Here is an 18,936-nt window from a genome sequence, read left to right as displayed (position 1 = left end):
TGCAGTTTTACAAACTTATTCTTGTTCTTTACCATTTTTTTCAATAACTGTGGAAAAAAATATATGAAAATTAAAGTTTTTTATGTACTTCTTGGCATACATGTGTTTCATATTTTTACTTTTGTAACTTATCATAAAAGATTGTAAACAAAGGAACGCCCAATAACATAATAAATATAGGATTGTAATGTTTATTTGTTTACACGTAGCCTACAGCCCAAACGCCATTTTGCTCTGTTGCAGACACACACCTCCAGCACATGAAAAATGCCCCACCAATCAGGCAGCCAAGAAAATCCCCTAAAACCCACTATTTGGAGAAAACCTATGTTGGGGGTTTATTTATGACTAAAAGGTACAATGAGAGAAAAGTTTGAGAACCGCTATTCTAGAGCATTGAAGTAAACCTTCATGTGGTTTGCATTTGCTGTTACCTAAATATGCGTAATAGTTTTAGCACCGTAAGCATACTTTCTCAAACAAGTTCTCTTGGGTTACCAGCCAAGTTAATACAGCATTCAAATCCAACGTTTTGAGCACATACGTTGCTCTCATCATCAGGGAATGTTGATTGTAGACCAAGTATGAGGTTATAGATGTGTGTATGAAGTGGCGGAGCTTAGACTCTGTCCTGTGATTGGTTCGCTCTAGATTACAGTGTTTTATTGACGAATATCATGCTATTTCAGAGACATGGATTCATGGAGTGACTGAGCTGGAATCCCACATCCCTGTTGAGGCTAGTGCTTTCTTGGGCAATGGCTATGCCTACCTTTACCCTTATGTTACAATGACCGGCACATTTGACTATGATTTTGGTGTCTGCAAATAAAATTCTGTAGCCCTCAGTAGTGCTATGTTCTGCTAGTCCTGACTTTTCTGGTTGGAACATTCTAATGTTCATTTCCTCTCCGCTCAAAGGTGCAGCCTGCTTGCTCTACATATGGTGTCCCACATTCACATGGTATGCAGAATACTCCTGGAATACGGAGTTCAACATAATTTTTCTTTCACAGATATCTAGACAATAGGGATAGAAAAATAACATGAAGATTCATCCAAATGCTCTAGAAGGAACTCTGAACAGACTATTTTTTTACAGAATTTGGATTATCATAGTGGTCAAAAGGAAAGAATTTATTGAGAAGTTTTGGTTGAGACTACTGGTCAAAGATCTATTGGCACTTAAGCATTTAAAAGTAAATATTTGGCAGTGGACTTTTGAGATGCGTATTTCAGGTTTGTGTTTAAAATTAAAACGTGTGCACATCAAAAAACAAGGAAGAATTAAGAAGAGTAACGTAAATAAGAGTTCAGAACAAACTGTAAAAGTTGAGGAAAATTAAGCTATCAAACACGACTGGATGGATCTGATATTGATACAGCAGTTGTTCAATCAACACTGAGAAAGCACTGAAAAATAAATAAATAAATAATATTTTGAGAGACAGTGGTTCCCAAATGAAACAGCAAATAATAGGTCAAGGAAGAGATGCCATGTAGAACTGACTAAGTTTCATTGCAGACTTTTCTTAGTCTGGAAAAAACTCTATAACAATGAATTACATGTAAATATAATGAATGCTACAGCAGGAGAACTTGCCTGAATGCCACACTACCAAAACCTGGTCGATCGAATATACTGGATGGTTCGTGCAGGAGGACATCATCACCAAAACCACTGTCCGCATTGTGGAAGATGTCTGGTTCCGACAAAGAACGGCTGTTTTTATCATTCTTTGTTTCAAACACGTCTGAAATTTTCCCCCGTTTTCCTGAAAAACAAGATGTAAAGTATGAAATTATCCATTTAGATAACTTGGTAAATTACAGTAACACAAGGGTTGTCACATCCAGTGATGCAAGTCTACTAGTAAACAATGTTATTTTACATCTATGAATAGACTACATAATGTGTGTAAACCACATACTCTGTGTAAACAATATGGTATTCAGTGTAGGTTTTACAGCTGTTGTAGGAATGGAATCGTGCATTTTGAAATGACATGGCTTTTGTTAGTTAACAGAGAAATCTTTGTAAATGAAAGAATTCTTCAACCAATCAAAATGCTAGATAATTCTAGGTGAATCACCACTATTTTATGACTTTTGAATCTGGAGTCCGTGAATGTCCTCATAATGCTGGACCAACACCAAAGTTTTGGAGCTTCCACCCAGGATCGAATCAAGGACTGTGCACACTATAGCTAAGAGCACTAACAATTCAGTCATGTGACCATGTGGGGGTATTCATTCTCAAACATAGATCACTTTGCAAAATGTGTATCCATTGGTACATTTCCAACTCACTTCTACAAAACAGTTGCTAAGGCTATGCTGGATGCCAAGTTGTTTTCCCATTACCTATATTACCTACATCATACATACGTGGTCATCGCTTTTTACATGCAGATCCACACAACTGACAAGACCTCAGTGAGAAAAACCTCAAGATGTCCTCTGCAATGTGAAAGTATGTTGATGTTGAATTTTCATTATAGATATTTTACGTTACTTTCTTGCCACTTAAGGCTGATCACAATGATATTGGTGTTGTATGGAGAGCATCTCTGTAAAAACATTCTGCTGGCAAATGGAATGTTATCATAATATTTCAGAACCGGCCATTTCTGGTCCCAATGCTAAGCATTGTGATGTCCTTATTAAAGATTCTGGCTTCAAGTCTCATATTGGGTGTGTCCTTCATCAATTTTGTGTATTACAGCACTCACACTCATTAATTAGTGTTAGTAATTACAATAATTTTTGTAAATTATAATAATATGATCATCATTAATCCTGAAGATCTTTTCATTAACCTGAAGATGCATAAGAGTGACATAAAATAAGAAATATACCGTGCGTCCATTTCGATCTGCAGCCGAGAGCGGCACTGACGGAGATGCCGACATTTGCGGCCTGAAATGCCCGCTTATTTTTATGGACATATGCAGACATTTATATAAATATTGCAAAACGAGCACTAACCTGTGTTATAAGAGTATGGTTTTAATTTTAGTAGCTTAGTGACTGTGCCGATGATTTTGACACGCCCACCTCTTGTGAAACACGGCATAGAGGTTTGTTTGGAGAACGTTCTAACGCTGCACCAATATCATCGAGTTTTGCTTCGGTTAGAATCCGTCATTTTTGCTTAGGTGTTTTAAAATTTAACGATACAGTTTCTCGTAATTTAAGGACAAGATATCTAACTGTATCTCTGTGTGGAGTTGAAACGCATGGGAATTTCTGTACAAATTACCTACACACGTCTCTACACGAGTTTGTTTTCATGTAGGTACGTGTCATACATAAAAAATCTTTGTTCTAACGTGAATCTTGCGGCTGGCATTCCAATCGTCTCACTGACACGTCACACGTACACACTACAATAACACAAACAAGTAACTGCAAGTAACCAAGAATAACACTCTTGCGCACAGTACGAAATTAACACGCTCTTGGTTTACATTGCTCGCCACTATATTTACAACTCTGTCTTCATCTAGTCGCGAAGGAACAAAAATCTCGAGCTCGGATATTTCGGATTGCGAGGAAGCTCACGAAAACCATTCACTTTTATCGGTTTCGTCTGCAGTGTAATCCTGATACAGTGTTGCACATTCGAAACCTCCAAACGATTCCCATCGCCACAAAACTCTTACAAGGATATAAACTTAAGCAGGACGTTACTGATCAAAACCATGATTAAAATGCTTTTTTATCTGTGGCTCTAAACATCGTTTCTATAGCGTATTTATTTGTGTATATAAGAGCAGAACTTGGATGAATTACAGAAGAACTTTTGCGTGTTATAACACAGGTTAGTGATCGGTTTGCAATATTTATATAAATGTCTGCATATGTCTATAAAAATAAGCGGGCATTACAGGCCGCAAATGTCGGCTTCTCCGTCAGCGCCGCCCGCCACGCTTCTCCCGATCTCTCGGCTGCAGATCGAAATGGACGCACGGTATTAATAAATAATGTGAATAAGTCACAATAATTAATAAGTATTAGTGTTTTGTGGATATGTGTGTGTGTGTGGTGAATTCTTCAAGTTATGAGTGACTCAAAACTTCAACGCACACACACACACACACACACACACCTTTTGTATGTAACATAGTCAAATTAATAACAATTTTTAAATTATCATGACGATTACAGACATTAATAACATAGAAGTAAAACTGTGTGTATACCTTGCTATTCTCATGCAGACAGACTGAGGCCTCTCAACATGTGCCACATCCTCCCATGCCACAAACACTAAACATCTCCTACCGCAATATTTCTTCGATTCATTGTCAGAAGATGTAATGAAGTGTGTAATTCTCTACCTAGTCTGGCCATAAATACTGTTACAAAGTTCCAAAGGCTGCAACAGTGTCCGTTGTGAGGCGAATGAACGAATCTGGTGGTGGAATGTGCGATGACTCATTGTGAGTGCTGCTGTAGAAAGAGAGACACGTAACCCATACAGACAGAATGGAATGGGGTGAGTACGAAAACCGGGTAGCAGTGATAGCGCTACACAGAGTTGGAAAACCAGAGAGTGAAATTTTCAACATGCTTAAAAAACTGAAAATCAGTCGCATGTTTGTGTATCGCACAATCCAGTGGTTCCTTGATACTGGGTCTATTCAGGATCATCCGAGAGAATGCCGTCCACGAAGTGCAAGGACTCCAGAAGCTGTGAAAAGACTGGCGACGTGTGGGAGAATAAATCCCATATGGAAACAGGTAGTGATGGCCCGTGATATGAACATCTCCAAGCAAACTATGTCCAGGCTACTCAGGGACGATCTTGGTCTTCGAGCTTACTGACGGTCAACAGGACACTTTCTGACATCGCGTCTGAAGGTGCAAAGTAAGGATAAATGTGCATGCCTGCTTCAGCGGTATGTGAACAATGGGCACAGACAGATTCTCTTCACCGATGAGAAACTGTTCAACATCGAAGAGAGTTTCAATCGGCAAAATGATAAGGTGTATGCCTCATCATCTTGGGAAACTAGGGACAAGGTTCTGAAAATCCAGAGAGACCATCATCCCACATCAGTAATGGTGTGATGGGGAGTGAGCTATGCTGGCACCACACGTCTTCATTTTTGTGAGAAAGGCATGAAAACCGGTGCTGTGCTGGAGCCTATAGTGAAGGACTTGACCACCACCCTGTTTAGAACGCCCCAATGGACTTTCCAGCAAGATTCTGCTCCTGCCCACAAGGCAAAATCAACCCAGTAGTGGCTGGAGCACAATGTGCCTGACTTCATATCCACTGCTGACTGGCCCTCTAGCAGCCCTGACCTTAATCCCCTGGATTACAAACTGTGGGCAGTGCTTGAGGGTATTGCCTGCAGGAAGAGCCACCCCACAGTTGACAGTTTGAAGCACTCTTTATTGGCTGCAGACTGTGTGTGCTGCAATAGACGAGTGGCCTGCCAGACTCCAAGCTGTGTGCGTGCTAATGGCAAACATTTTGAAATACACGGATTGGATAAAAAGTAATGGCAACACTGCTGTCCCGTGAAAGGGGTGAGTCACAGCGCCACAAGCGTTTCGTGGCTGATAAAGGAATGTCAGACGAGGAAGTATAGTGAGTGGGAGCGATTGTATGTTATTCAGTCAAAAACAGCAGTGCTCTGAAGCAGAGGACGAGAGTGCAAGCACCCTAACAATATGTTTAGGCAAGAAGAACAACGTCTCTCAGGCAGACAGTCAACGCAGCTTACTTCTGCACCTTCTTGCAACACCACCTTCGTCTCGCATTAAGAAGGAAGCGACGGCATGGTGTCCCATCATCCTGCTTGATAATGCAAGGTGTCACACTGGGAACAATGTGACGGCGCTCCTCCATAACTGGTAGTGGGAGGTACTGGAACATCCGCCGTATTCACCGGTATGAGACCGTGTGATTACGACTGTTTTGTCAAAATGAAGGAACCACTGGGCGAGAAGCACTACGACACGCGCGAAGCCATCATACGTGCTATAGGGCGGTCACTCCGGGACATCGACAGAGATGGACGCGCTGACGGTGTACGACGCCTTCCATACGTGTGGCAGAAGGTCGTAGAGATGAGGGGCGATTACTTTGAAGGAATGTAACACGTGCTCCTCTGCCAATACAGTCAAGTACCAATTATACCAGTGTTGCCATTACTTTTTATCCAACCCTTGTATGATTGGTGCAAACCGTTGACAGACCATGTATGCTTCACATCCTTAAATTACCTTTCACCATATTGCTAGTTTTCACTTTTTCCTTTGTAACAGTATTTATGGCCAGACTAGGTACTTACTGTTACAGAAGAATTTAATACTGGGATTTATATAATCATAAGTGGTGTTTCTCCAGTATGTATAGGGCTATTCACCAGATGTTTACAAATTTGAACACAGCACTTCATAGTTGCAGGTTCACTTAACTTCAAGTCTGATAGGAAAATATACAGGAAGAAAATTAGTAATGAGAATTATAACGTAAATGAAAGGGAAAATCTTGTTGCTACCTACATGTTGCTTGTGTATGTAGAAATATTATGTATCCATATACTCTTTTCTGATAAATCTGACCAAAAGAAAACCTTGCATTCAAGAATTACAGTTAATAAAAAGGGCAATCAGGTGTGCAGTCAACCTGCATGTTGATTCAAGTGCTGTGTGGTATTCTTCACATCTGCAAATTTGATTGCAAATTGAAGATTCTAATGTAATAATGCTATGAACAATGTTTTAAACTAAAATTGACTTTTCAAGAGAAAGGAACGCATGGATGATATGTTTACAGTACAGTCCTGCAATTTCATTTGTTTAGTGATGTAACTCAGGGTGGAGGGGAGGGTGCAAAAATATAAAAGACATTAGGGAGATATTAATTTCCAATATTAAATTAACATCTAACCGCTATAGTGTTTTATTTATATATTTACATGGTTTGTGGTAGCTTTTTTGTACTAACCAGGAAACAAGTAGCAGGTCGGTCTAATTTCTACATTCCAAGAGTTGATCTTTAGAAATTCACGTGTATGCGTAAATTTGTGTCCTTTGGTATTTTATTCAATTTATTAGGCTCATGCGAGAATCTAAAATATCATTATTGAAATGAGACAAGCTTGAATGTTGGCACAATGATTCAGTTTTATGATTGAGATTTACCATAAAACAATATTTAGATATTGCAATTAGCAACTCCTCCTGATGATAATCAGTGGAATTTGCTTGACATAGCATCATTTACCAGTGGCGTCTCGTCCCTTGGGACTTCCGGGGCTTAGCCCCTAAAGAAAAACGGACGTATTGACGTAATTTTCAATCACCATAATACATAACTATCACACAATCTTTTAAAAGGCGATTTTTACCGACGTAAGTTCATCGTCAGCAGCAATGGATACGACAGCGCTCCTAGCGGCATTGATGTCAGTTATCATCTCGGGGCTCATCGCAGAGGAAGGCGTGGTCTACGCCACAGGCTACAGTGAAGGTCACGTGCTAGCAGAGAGAGCGAAGGGAGGGATGCAATGGGTTTGGATGTCGATTCGGGGGTACTTCCGTGGCATCGCGTTCGTTCGATCCCGTGTGTTGTAGTATAGCGTTGTGGTGGCTTTTATTCGCTATGAACAAAGTGGATTTCTTGTTGGCAACACCATTTCAGACATTGAGTGACCAAGAAAAACTTGTTGTTAAACAATTATGTTTAGAGGGCTTCAATAAAAAAATAATTACAAAATTAATAAAAAAATAATTACAAAATTAATAAAAAAAAATAATTACAAAATTTGCTGAGCAGAAGAACAGGAGAGCACAGTTCTTGTTTAAATGAGAACCAACGTTCGTAGAAAGGTACGTTTCACAGCAATACCTGTTTCTTTTGTAATTCATGTGAATGGTCATTATATTTTAAATTCTTTAAAAAAATAAGTCCAATTTTGTAGTCTAGAAGAAGAAAAATACCTATTTTTTGTAATTCATATGAATTGTTATTACCTTTTAAATACTTTTTTTAAAAATAAGTCCAGTTTTGTAGTCTAGAAGAAGAAAAATACCTATTTTTTGTAATTCATTTGAATTGTCATTATATTTTAAATTCTTAAAAAATAAGCCCCGGCCAAATTTGAGGTCACGAGACGCCACTGTCATTTACCTTCCGGCACAGATGTTGGGAACATCATCAAATATCTGACTCTACACCATACAACAAAATTAGCTGTCTGAACATACCAATTTGATTCTACTACATATGTTTTCACAATGAAGCTGAAAAGTTTTAAGTATCTTAAAGCATGTCCGACAAGAAATGGAAAGCTCTAGTACACATGTTTGCATTTCTACGCATATGAAACTGTAAGTCGGGCCTGTGACAGCAATTAACTATAAGAGGGAGGATGTGCTAATTTCCCCCTTGGTCTGAGACCTTATTCTTTTAACTATTGAAAAAATTCACGTTGTAAACATATTTGACGGATCCATAGATTTCTACACACAATTATTGTAAACTTTGATATTTCACTTGGTGATGACAAGTGAAAAGATGGGGAAATAATAGTAACTTTGTAAAAAATTGTATTACACATGTGAATAAATATGTATGTAGGTGGAATGATGAGTGTATGCTTACATGCACATGTACTATATTTATGTTCCATTGTGAATTCTGCAAACATACTGGTGTTTTAAATGAACCTGTGAGCCCCCTTGAGGTTAATTCTAGCTACCGGCATCAGAGCAGTGCTTGAATTGGAAAATGTAAGCTGCAGCTATGTTTGGTCGAGTCTTAGGGTTAGCTTATGAAAATTCTGCTAGCTAGGGGATACCATCCCTCTCCCTTAGGGCAGTGCTTCAGTTAAAAGTACCCATGCTAATGAGCAGAAACATTTTAGAAGGAGGGAGGGAGGCAGTGCCAGATCGGGACACAAAAAAAATTATCAGATGTTCAAAAGTTAATGCAGAATAGTAATAAAGTTGCTGTGATAGTCTGCTCTTGAAGTGGAAAGTGTTAGCAGGGGGTGGGGGGTTGGTTGAGCCTTGGGGTTAGATGGGGAGATGCTCCTATGGTTTAACATGAGACAGCTGGTGGGAGGATGCCATCCCTCCGCATGCCCCCCACTTCGAGCACTGACGATAATATATTGATAGTCAAGGCATTTTATTCTAAACACGAAGGAGGTGACCCGCACCACCCTCATATAGCATCGCCATCTCTAATTAGAGTAATTTCACCTGCAATTACCGTCGCAGTACTTACCCACATACATAACTTCCGAATCTCTCCTGAGCCCAGATAAACTGCTGATGGACCTCTTCCCGTCGCTGTCCACCTTCCCCACTTTGAACTCGCTCTTGCTGCTGCCGTTGTCCTTCTGGAACTTCTTCTGCTGGGCTTTTTTGTACACCGCTCCCGTAACCTTCTTGCCGGAACTACTAGTGCCGTTGCTCACGATTTCGGAGTATTTGGGACTCTGCTTCTTCCGGTTGTCCTTTCTGATGTTGATCAATACAGTTGAGGGCCTGTGAACAACATTATGGAATCATTTCAATACTTTTCCATGTATGTTAATATGTGTCCTATTTGATTAATGTACAGCCGACGTCAAAGTTAATAGTAGGCGAATCATGCATCCCTATTTTCAATCATCCTGTTCTTTTGTAATGGGCGTCTAATGGTTTGAAATACAAATACCAATAAGCAGAAGGCATTTGCTGTAGTACCCACAGCCTTTAATTTCTAATAACAATGCAGAATGTATAATAATAATAATAAAGATAAAGAATGAAGACGACAATGTATATTTTTCCTAATGTTATTTCGACTGGAAGTCGAAGGTACCCCAGGTTAAGATGAAGTGACTTACATAACTTCTCCCTTGCCAAGACAGCAGTGTGTGTTCAATGAAAACATCCTTCTCGAAGTGGCCCTGAACATTGTGGATCTAGACTGGGAGAGGCTCTTCAGTACTGTGTAGAGCCGATGCAGGCGGAGTTGGGGGATGTAAACCCTTAAAACAGGCAAGGTGGAAAGCCATAAGGCAGTCAGTCATTCAACTAGGCTTACTGTAGGGCTAATAACCCACATGGTGTTGAATCCCATTGTTATTCAAAGAAGACAGATATTGCGTGATTGTGTGTGTGTTTGTGTAAGAGTCGCGGTGATCCTTTCAGTTTGAAATCTGACTCAGTTTCGATTACGGGAGCCGTTAATCTCAAGTGTGAAACACTGACTTTGCAGTGGGTTACGTATTCTCCAAAACTTGTTCTTATGTTAGAAGGCTCCGATGGAGTTAAAAATGAAAACCAAACGCCTATGAGAGACAAAATCAAAATTTCCTTACCGTGTTCCTTCAGAACGAGCAAAAAGAAGCCAAATTGCCTTCAGGCAAATTATATGAGTGGTGTACCAATGCGTCAGTCGCTTTTATCTAAATTTTGACAACATTGAACAAATTTCCCCTTCACTGGAAATTATTTCAAAACTTCCCTGTATTTATTTCTACTTTCCAAGAGCCGAAAATACTCTCACATTCAGTGGAAGCTGTCTCGGGTTCGATTCCTGGTGTTGTCTATACCCTATATGTCGCTATCTAGAGTACCAATGTGAAAATATGCTATCCCGGACGAGCCCCCAGTTATGAAGTTCCACCTTTGAAATTGTGCATGTAGGGCAGTAATTACTGAAACTTTATTTTCAAGCACATCTCACCTGTGAGGCATTATACCATCGTGACCAACGATCATGTCATTGTATTTCTCCATCTTCTCCCTCTCCTTGAGCAATTTCTTCTGCTCTTCTGCCGCCGCTTTCTCAGCTTTCTTCTGCAGTTTCTGGAACTCCTTTATCCTCTTCTCCGCGTCCTTTTTAGCCTTTTCTTTCATCGCCTTCACCGTCTTCTTGTTTGTCGCCTCTTCTTTCGCGATGACGCCGTCCAAGAATCGAAGAATCTCGTCTCTGTTATTCATGGCGGCGAGTTCTTTGGGAGTATGATAGTCGATGTCCAGAGCCCATGGGTTGACTCCGAAGTTAGCCAGGAAGGTGACGCAGTTCATGTGCCCTCTGGCGGCCGAAAAGTGTAGGGCAGTGTTGCCAAAATGGTCGCTTTTGTTCGGATCCCCTCTGTGAAGAGATAAGGATAATTACTGAATGTTAGAACATCCCAACTTAATTCCATACAAGCAAAGACATTATTATCTTGGAGTTTCATATATTTGCTAACATATAACTAAGATTAGCAGGTCATTAAGCCAGCAAAAATCCTAAAATATCATACTGAAATTCCACAAAATTAATTTTAACATAGCGTAACTTTGCCATTATTCACAAAAATAATGTATTGTTTTCTTTACAGTGTCCATCATTTATCGCGACTCAAAATTGGATCACCACCTGAGGTAAGACTTACATTATATTATATTTTACTTTATATTACGTCTTCGTTACATTCAGTGGTGCCATTTTTAGGCACAATATTGGTGCCATTTGATGAGCATAGTTAGCTCATTCGATTGTGTCGCCGACTGGTGGCAAGAGCGAAATAAAGAAACTGTGATCTATCCCAATATTGAAGGGAAGTATGTCAAAAGTGTAACGTCTCACAAAAGATTCTGAACGTGAAAGATTTCTGATTGGTCCGCCGGTGTTAATTCCATAGTATTTGATAGTTCATGTATACAAAATTACAAATCCACTCCGCGGTTACAAACAAGCTAGTTTGGTTTTTGATTGGTGAATCTTAATTTTGTTTTAACAAACTTTATCGATTGTTATACTAATCAGTTATCTTTTGGGAAACAAATAAATCAAGATTAATTGAAACAACACGTGATTTGTGAATGACAGTGAAAAATAGTTAGAGATAAAGATATTATTAATGCTTCACATATATAGATAGATTACTGCAAAATATGGCGGCCAAGTTAAAAGTTGCCAGTGAAAAATATGAGCATCATCAGACAGCAGAATAACTGGCAAACTGTCTCTAAGCTGTTTTCATATCTTATAATGTTCAAACTGTCGTTACATTCAACTCGTCAAACCAGTGGCGTGCCCAGGATTTTCGAAAGGGAGGGAGGGGTTGCAATTCAAAAGGAAAGAAAGTCGGAAGTATACTTTTATGAAGCATCAACCAATCGACCACTTTAGAAAAGTGTACCTCTTTCCCCCCTATACAAAGGAGTATTCACCTGCACCGTGATAATCCGAAACTAAAGTTTATCTTACACCATTGTTTCACACTCATTTTAAACAGTTTTATTCTCCTTGAAAAGGTTTCCAAGAGCACAGGTGAAGTAACTGGGGATCCATGAGTATTACCGAGCAAATTGTCCATCACTATGTTCGTGCACTTTATTTGACCAAATATGAGCTTCAAGAATTAAAATAAAACTCAAATCAAGCTGTTGACAGCTTCTGCACCGGCATACATAAAAATCCATGGCTTAAAAACACACAGAATGTAAGAGAAAAATTAATGAAAATAGTCATGGACAATTTGCCAAGTGGGTCCCACTGTACCACAATGTTGTAGAATAGGTTTACAGTGGTTTGAATTGTTTTGGAAAGGAAATGTTTGCAAACATACTAAACTCTTTGTGCTGAGCTATTAAAAAAGTAGATTCTTTTGACAATAGCACCTTGCATCTGTCAAATTATTTGGGGGGTACAATGTACCCCTGTACCCGCCGTTCCTGCGAACTGGGTTTGGCGATGCGTGAACTAGGCCAACCCTTTTAGAAACTGCTGTTTTCAGTTCGGAAATTCAAGATAGGCAGTTCCTGGGATATATATAAGACGATGACATTATAATCACTGTTGCCGAGCAAGAAAATCGTACCCACCGAAATACAATCGTAAATATACTACTGGAAGATGTTGCAAATTAACTCCTTCGGTTTGACGCTTGTACTGTTTGTTCGCGCTGATGCACTTTCTTAACCACATACACAGCAACGCCCCCTAAGTGGACCTTTTACGTAAGCTGTGCGAATAGAAGTACAATGCAAGATGCAGACGTTTACACTAGTTCGTAAGCAGACCGGGAAGAACTGGTAAGAAATGGTTCGTCTTTTGTCTCCTTGCTAGCTGACAAAGCACAATCTTGAATAACCTTTAGTTTCATTGCTCTAGATATTATCTTTGAAGTGTGTCGTGTTGAGGATAGCCAATTGCGCTTAATAAACAGCTTTTTGTTCTTGTCTGCCGTGTTCTGCACAGAATGTCATTTGGATGGGTGGGAACAGGTTCAGACTGTGACATGCCCAAGGGGGGTTTGGTGGGGGTCATAACCCACCGGATTTTGGCCCAGTATTCCCTAAAACCAATGACAGGAAAAAATGACAAATTCAGGATTGATTACAAAAAAAGTATTTCTAATCTGTGGACGTAACCCCCATCCCCTTTCGAGAATTCTGGGCACACCACCGGGTTCAGAGTTGGGCGAAATGGCTTCAGCTGCTTCGGGGGTCGTGGCAGCTAAAATTATCTCTCCCCCTTTCTTTGTTTATTTCCCGACATTTCTCTCTTTGTATTTTTTGTTATTTAGCCTCCCTTTTCTGTCATTGTTATCAAATCGCGACGATGAGGATGAGTCATGCTTAGATTAAATTGATGAAGGAACTCTCACATAGAACACCATGTCCAGGCCAGGACTCTAATCTCTTTCTCTTTCTCTCCTTCCCTATCTCGTTATTCCTATTCTTTCTATCTAAATTTATAACAACTATAAACTTTTCAACGTTATTTGGCACATTGCAATATCGAAATAATTTCTTACAATACAAAAATCGATAAATTAATTTAGTACAATTACTTTAGTTTTGAATTTTTGTTTAAAGTCCATTTTATGCACAGATAGGCTAATTGGGACTGTACCTACTGTTTAAAGTGGGTTCTGTATCACCATGTTCCTCCACCGGGTATCCAACCTGGGACCCCTTGATTACAGGGCGACGACGTTACCATTATGATATCGAGGAGGCTGTACTGTCTGGGACCTGAACAAATACTACGAAAATAACAAACAGTTTAATCACGTATTTTCTACATATTTATGTATATATTTGGTATATTTTCGTTACATAAAAACCCAAGCCTTGGTCATAGCTCCCCCACCTTCGCAGTATCTTCTTTTGTTGTTGTTGTTGTCAGCAGTTAATGCTGTACTAAAGGCAATTTTGTGGCACCTTTCGGTAACAGATGGCAGCACCGTTTGACTACCACGTTGCTAGATCTGCGCGTAGATATAATCAAGGTAGAGACATACAGGTTGGTCGATCAGGGTATTCGTTGATGGGATATGACGCTACGTGTTAATAGCTTTAGTATGTTTTAATGAGTCTAGGATTCCAATTCAAGATCTTGACTCCAGAAAATATATTACATACAATTATTTACTAAAATTGTTAACGAGTCCTGAAATAAATTATCTCTGTGATCAAATTTCATGAATTCTCCCAGTGATTAAAATTGGCATATTAGTTATTGCAACAAAACAATATTTAACGGCGTCTCATTCTTCACGAACCTATAAACCTTGATTGGATGTGAATAGAAGGTGTCTTGAAAAGAATCAGCAAAAGTTGAAGCTTTTCCCCCATCCCAGACGAGTACGTCACACGATATTTCCCACGTATGGAGAAAGGAGTGTGAAAAAAGGTTTGATTAATTGTTTAGTAAACTGTCAAACTTCAACCACAATTCCTGAGATATTTCCTCTGTTATTCACACAAGGCTTTCCGATTAAGCTTTTACAGTTTTCCTCATGCAACTTTCTTATCAAGTGTAGATATTTTCCGTGCACACCTTACGGTGTCAAAGTGTTGATGAACACGTAATCACTCACCTTTAAGCATATTGTAATGAACGGGAGAGGCAATACCGTATTCTCCATGGTAACGCGTTTACCTCCAGTAAACCAACCTTTGTCATGTATTTTCTTTATACATTATCTTTAATATATGTGTAATTGCTCATGATTTTTTATACATTATCTTTAATATATGTGTAATTGCTCATTATTTTTTTATAAATTATCTTTAACCCTTAGTACGCCGCGCGGTCTGACGAAAGTAAGCCCAGTGTTGCCGAGGCTTTGAGCGGGAAATTTGAATTTGTATACATAAGGGAGAAAAATCGTAATAACTCGGGCACTATGGGACCAATCCACATCGGATAACTTTTGTTTTGCAGGCAATACATCGGTGCATGCAACCATGTAAAATTTGGATGCCCCAACCGCGGGGGGGTTATGGGCGGGGGCTGCATCCCCCGAATTTCAATGAAAAAAACATAAAATGTGGAGTTTGCCCCCTCTTCTCCGGCTACTTTGGGGAGAAAACCGGAACTTTTGCTTTTTTTTTTTTTTTTTTTTCAAAGAATGGACCTTCCGCAACAGAATGAAACTTGATTCATGTCCGTGGGTGCAATACAATTTGAATAATAAGGCAAAACGTAAAACTCTAGCGAATTTTAGCCAATTTGCATATTATTCATAAAATTGTTATAACTGACACTATGGGACCAATCTACTTCGGATAACTTTTGTTTTGCAGACAGAACATCAGTGCAAGCAACCATGTAAAATTTGGATGCCCCAACCCTGGGGGGGTTATGGGCGGGGGCTGCATCCCCCGAATTTCAATGAAAAAATTATAAAAATGTGGAGTTTGCCCCCTCTTCTCCGGCTACTTTGGGGAGAAAACCGAACTTTTGCTTTTTTCGTTTGCACTTGCATCTTGTGTAGCTACTGTGAATCTATTTCTCCCTTTTGACTCTGCTCTTTGTGGAAATATGTCTGGAAGGAAACGATTGTGCGTTAAGGAAATCGATGAGCTGTTATATGATATTATGGTGAGGCCTTTGTTAGTCCTAACAGAGGAGTGAAGGGAGCCATTGCAATCGTTTGTTTTGTCTATACTTCTGGATAGACACACGCTTTAGGCCTCTGGCTATCGTCAAGCTTCATTGCATTTCTAACATAGAGGCGACAGAAAGCTGACACCGCTAAACCTCATCCAATCCCCTCTCTCCTTGCCCTACCCCCCCCCCCCCCGCCACTACTTCAGCTGGATCACCAGGTCTAAACACAAAGAAGAATGTGTGCCTTATCAGTACTAAATCACAGCGTTGGAAGCTTGGAGGAAAACAGCATCGTAAATACCAAGCATTTATTGTGTCTGTCAACTGAAGAGGGAACACGTGTTTGGGTGAGCCCAAACACGTGACATATTCCGAGAAAGGAGGGGCGGTATTTGGAATTTTCGAAACACGATTGCAAAACATGTTCCCCAACGAACTGTCAGTGTTTCAACCTCAATATACAAATATAAGTGTGGCAAACCCTCGATAATTGTATCTAAAGCTGTTTGTAACATATGTGTTACAGCGGCTACAAGGGACATACTTTTTTTGTAACATATGTGTTACGGCGGCGAACTAAGGGTTAATATATGTGTAATTGCTCGTTATATATTATGCAAACAATTAAATCAAGCTTTGAAACCCTGATATAAGTAAATTATTTAAAGATCTACGCCGTGATCGTTCTCTGACGAATGGGTTTCCTCCCCTATTGTACTCGGAGAGGGCGACGGAGCCGAAGCTATTTTAAAACACGCGGCCCTGATGGGTTAGTTCTATATTCCTTGGGTTAGTTCCACCGCTGCAAACAGCGTTGGCAGAACACTGCTTGTTCTTTCCTGCTTTCCGCTTGGCAGAGACTGTGTTGGTACATGAAGGGAAATTTCCCTTGGGGGATGGAAATCTACGTCCAAAAGGAAAATGCTATGAAAAATATAGAAATTGCAGGAAAATTTGAAATTATCGGACTCCTGTTTTTACTTTACTTTCATGCCTGCATTATATCTAATTCATCTATATACGAGGGGTGTATAATAAGTGCATATAATAAATAATAATTTTCAGGATACGCCACTGGAGACAGGCCTCCAACAGACCCAAGTATCCATGGCAACAGAGGTAAATTAATTTTGTTCGGATATTCCTTCTTTCCTTTTCTCTCTATATTTGTTGGCCTTCGTTTTACTCTCTTGATCCCTTGTTCCCTCACTTATCACTTCTTTCTTCATCTTACACCCGTTCTTAATTTTCTTTCTTCTCTTCTTTCTGTCCCTGCCTTCACTGGCGTACGCATAGGGGGGCTGAAGAGGCTACAGCACCCTCCGAAATTTTGAAAAATCAACATTTTCAAATAAAAGCACTAACAACTCTGGAAAAATCAAAGTGGTAAATGGAAGCCCCATAAAGTGAATCCCAGTTGCCATTTTTGAGAGTGGAACCTTCTAAATATAAGAAATATCGTAATGTGTATGTCGCCCACTAGAAAGCAGCCAGAGAAAACATTGGGTTCTTATAACTTAAATAAATTACATGTATCTTTATTTTAATGCACACCATACTCGATGTTTTAAATCTCTTATTTACTGATTTCAATACGCAAATATATAACAATAACAAATATAATAATAATAATAATACGACAAATTATTAGGTACGCTAAGTTGGCGCCACTGAAAGCATCCACCTGCACAATTCTAGCCCCTCGCGAAAAAAAAATCCTGCGTACGACTGCCTTCAGTGGCGGCGATTGGGTTCCAAAACTGGGGGGGGAGACATTATATGTATGTTTTTAGATAAGATTTAGCATCGTGAGGGGGCAAACATGGCGTAAAGTGTGGGGCAACTGCCCCCTTCCCCCCCAATCGCCGCCACTGCCTGCCTTCCTTCTTTTCTTTCTCCACTTCTCCCTGTTTGAACATCTCTTATTCAGTACGTTTCTTTATGATACCGGCTCAGTGCCAGGGCTCACCACCGAGTTCAAATCTCGGCCTCCTGGGGGTAGCTCTTTCTTAAGACGCACAAATGCCAGCCTCTCTCCTATGTAGTACACCCAAGACTGCATTTTGCAGACTAACGAGGTTCTGGCGACTGCGCCACAGCCCGTATAATCCTCAGTGGGACCTGTGTTATGACTTGTCCATGTGTGTTTATTTCCTTTCATTAATTTAATCTTATCACCATTCACTTTCATCTTCACGATAGCCAAAAAGTGGCAGAAAAGCAACGTGAAATAACAAGAAATAAATCTTTGCCTCTATGCTGCCATCTGCATGGCCTGTTTCAGAAACTAGTTCAGAACTGTGTTGTACAGTCGACGGCAAAGATAATGGTAAGCAAATTGTCCACCGCTATTTTAATTACTCTTATATTCTACATCGTGTGTTGTTTTAAGGAATTAAATTATGTTGGTTCCAAGGAGGCATTGTTCTCTGCTTATTGACGTCATTATTTCAATTCATTATCATCATGTTGTGTAATTAAGACCGAATGAAAATGGTGATGGACAATTCGCCTACTGTTTCTTTCGCTGTTGGATGTACAAATGTTAATATGTAAATATAGTAGACATATACAGGGTGTCTCAAAAGTAATAGCGCAAACCGACACAGGTGAAAGTACACGATAATAGAAGCAAAAAAGTCTCAGTAAACATGGGTCTGCAAACGAGCCGTTTTCGAGATAATCGCGAATGTGTGATTACAAACCGCCACTGACTTCATTGTTTTTAAACGTCGTCCTAGTTGGCAAAATGCTAATAATGTGTGCGGATGTGTGGGTACAAGCCGTACCACCTCTCGGAAATGTTCTGTTTTGTAAACAAAGAGCAAACCTCGGAACGCGCAAGGAGTAAAGCACTGGTTGTTTACAAAATGCAATCAGTGACGGCTTCTAACCGCACATTCGCACACATTATTAACATTTTACCAACTAGGACGACATTTACAAACAATGAAGTCAGTGGCGGTTTGTAATCACACATTCGCGATTATCTCGAAAACGGCTCGTTTGCGGATCAATGTTTACTGAGACTTTTTTGCTTCTATTATCGTGTACTTTCACCTGTGTCAGTTTGGGCTATT

General features: G+C 39.7%; 1 protein-coding gene across 1 annotated transcript in view; it reads right to left on the bottom strand.

The window, feature by feature from the left end:
* Sans (SAM_USH1G_HARP domain-containing protein Sans) overlaps positions 1-18,936 on the bottom strand; it is a 136,941-nt gene that overhangs the window by 12,657 nt on the left and 105,348 nt on the right. The window contains exons 3-5 of the mRNA XM_083125519.1: positions 10,706-11,116; positions 9,254-9,516; positions 1,604-1,775 (exon numbers count right to left, since the gene is read on the bottom strand). Of these exons, the coding sequence (XP_082981645.1) occupies positions 1,604-1,775; positions 9,254-9,516; positions 10,706-11,116 (846 nt within the window). The remainder of the gene's footprint in view (positions 1-1,603; positions 1,776-9,253; positions 9,517-10,705; positions 11,117-18,936) is intronic.

The sequence above is a fragment of the Lepisma saccharinum genome, chromosome 7 (genome assembly GCF_977018435.1).
Source record: "Lepisma saccharinum chromosome 7, izLepSacc3.1, whole genome shotgun sequence".
NCBI lineage: Eukaryota > Metazoa > Arthropoda > Insecta > Zygentoma > Lepismatidae > Lepisma > Lepisma saccharinum.
This window is presented reverse-complemented; position numbering and strand designations above follow the sequence as displayed.